General features: G+C 38.4%; 2 protein-coding genes across 2 annotated transcripts in view; one reads left to right on the forward strand and one right to left on the reverse strand.

The window, feature by feature from the left end:
- LOC134192113 (hydroxysteroid dehydrogenase-like protein 2) overlaps window positions 1–1,015 on the forward strand; it is a 4,486-nt gene extending 3,471 nt beyond the window's left edge. Inside the window, exon 8 of the mRNA XM_062660808.1 lies at window positions 521–1,015. Coding sequence (XP_062516792.1) covers window positions 521–951 — 431 coding nt within the window. The 3' untranslated portion in view covers window positions 952–1,015. The remainder of the gene's footprint in view (window positions 1–520) is intronic.
- Window positions 1,016–1,116: 101 nt separating this feature from the next.
- On the reverse strand, window positions 1,117–2,314 carry LOC134192397 (uncharacterized). Its single transcript, XM_062661137.1, has 2 exons — window positions 1,562–2,314; window positions 1,117–1,389 (listed from the first exon to the last, which is right to left on the reverse strand). The coding sequence occupies exons 1-2, from the start codon at window positions 2,312–2,314 to the stop codon at window positions 1,171–1,173; spliced, it is 972 nt and encodes a 323-aa protein (XP_062517121.1). The 3' UTR covers window positions 1,117–1,170.
- Window positions 2,315–2,500: the final 186 nt, after the last annotated feature.

Raw genomic sequence — 2,500 nt, forward strand, 5'->3', positions numbered from 1 at the left:
CTATCTTTACACTACAGTATCTTGCCCGTACGAAGGAAGGGCCATGTATACTAGTAATAAATAATATAATAAATAATATAATAAATAATATAATAAATAATATAATAAATAATTAATAAATAATATAATAAAAAATAAATAATTAATTAATTAATAATATATAATAATAAATAATTAATATATAATATAATATAATAAATAAATAATTAATAAATAATATAATAATAATAAATAATAGTTAATAAGTAATATAATAAATAATAAATAAATAATTAATTAATAATATAATAAATAAAAAATAAATAATTAATACATAATTCTGTATTACTACCAGATACTCCAAATCTAATGAGACACCAACGTTTGTAACACCAAAGTATATATAGAATACTATCAGCTAATTTTACTTGTTCTGCTTCATTCCCTTGTATCATTCCCACGTCATGTAGTCCCATACATTTGTATTGAATTTGGTTATCGCAAGTAACTTACGAGTACTCTCAATACTAATTATTTGTAGGTCATGATCTGCTGCCTGATTTCTTTCTTGATGAAGCTGAAAACATCGATCCTTCCTCGTTCACCCAAGGGCAGTCCGAGACACAAGGAAAAGGAACTCCAACAGCAACATTTGAGGTCATCAAATCCGCACTAAATGACGATATTGTGCAGTCAACGGGAGGCACATTTGTATTTGATCTACAAGGAGAGCATCCGGGACGATTCCACCTTGACCTGAAAACAGGATCTGGATCAGCGGGTGAGGGCGACTTACCATCGGGTGACCCTGATGTCACCATGACGATGGACTCGGCCGATTTCACCGCAATGATAACCGGACAGGCCGACGCTACACAACTGTTCATGTCGGGTAAACTGAAGATTGACGGAAGTTTGGGAATGGCGATGAAATTACAGACGCTGATGCAGCAAATGAAGTCGAAACTATGAGCAATGACAATGCAGTCTCTACTGTATTTGATTGTTGTTGATATCAATACAATTGGTATTCAAATTTAGTATTCGTTTGTGTGTTGATATCAATACAACTTGATAGCAATACAATATTGATATCAATGAGTTAATATTGATATGAAAATTGTGAGTTGTTGATATCAACATAACTTGTACCATGCTGTTGTTGATATCAATGCAACTGGTATTCAGAATTTAATATTCGCCGTCTCCCGTGTGTGTCATCGATTGGAAAGTGTATTTGTGTGGACGATAGAAATGTCTGTAAAAGTCAAATGTGAGAAGGTAGTTATCCCAGATAGACAGCATGTAGTCTTGTGCAATACTGAGACTGTATGGGTTCTCTTCTGAACGTGGAGGAATGACACAACGATGCTCCCATATGTCAGTATTGATAAACAGCGAATCACCAGCCTAAGAGGCAGACACGCAAATTAGATGTGTGTGTGTGCATGTGTGTGTGTGTGTGTGTGTGTGTGTGTGCATGTGTGTGTGTGTGTGTGTGTGTGTGTGTGTGTGTGTGTGTGTGTGTGTGTGTGTGTGTGTAGCGACTCCACTGACAATACAGTGTGCTTCATCACTATACCTTAACAGTGATGTTCATTGGCTCACAAACTTCCTCACATTCAAGTGGAGGCCACACCTGCCATATCTTCGTTCCCACCAGTTGTGCATGCCACGTCCCTGATGACTCGGTATTATCAACATGTCGACCAAAACTCGTCATTACGTCATTATCCTTCGGATTAGCAAAGAAAAATTCGATGTTATCCAAATGTGGGTAAGACCATGATGAGAAGCAGTAAGGCGTTGGTACAAGAGATTCTTTGTTCTCAAGAAATTCCTCATTAAAAAGTCTCCAATTAAGATACCAAGCAGTCGACAGTAACGTCTCCACATTTGCGCTCTCAAATATGTCTTCAGGCTTATAGACTGCAGCAGCCTTGTAACCATCCATTACATTACGAAATTCATTAAAATAATCGTCCGTCTTCCCTGATTGGTCGGATGTTTGATACACTTTCTGGAAGTAAGAAAGAGCGTCGGATAACGAGACGTTTATGAGAGATGAAGACGAAAGAGCGTCTTTAAGTATGAGCGGTCTGCCCGTTTTTGCGTATAATTCGGTGAATTGTTCGCACGAAATCGAAGAAATCGAGGGAGCGTGGCTCACGTTAATACAATGTCCGCACGGAAGTTGCTGCAATCTGCGCACCTCTGCGCGTTCCGCCGCCGTCGCATTCCACGTCGAGCAGACGCCCTTGAACAAAGCCGTGCTGCTGAAGAGAAAATAGATAGCAACACTAGCAAGGAGACATACAGCAGCAGATCGAAACATATGTTTTGTCACGTGACCATTTAGTCACGTGACAGTACACACCTGCCACGTGACTAACGTATGACACGTGATCATAATTACGTAACAATAAATTCCGATAACGATCACGTGATGATAACGGTCACGTGACGCGCATTCAAGCAAGTCACGTGCTCAAATATCTTGATTACACACTTGCAGCTCATT

Source organism: Corticium candelabrum, chromosome 16 (assembly GCF_963422355.1).
Source record: "Corticium candelabrum chromosome 16, ooCorCand1.1, whole genome shotgun sequence".
In the NCBI taxonomy this organism is placed as follows: Eukaryota; Metazoa; Porifera; class Homoscleromorpha; order Homosclerophorida; family Plakinidae; genus Corticium; species Corticium candelabrum.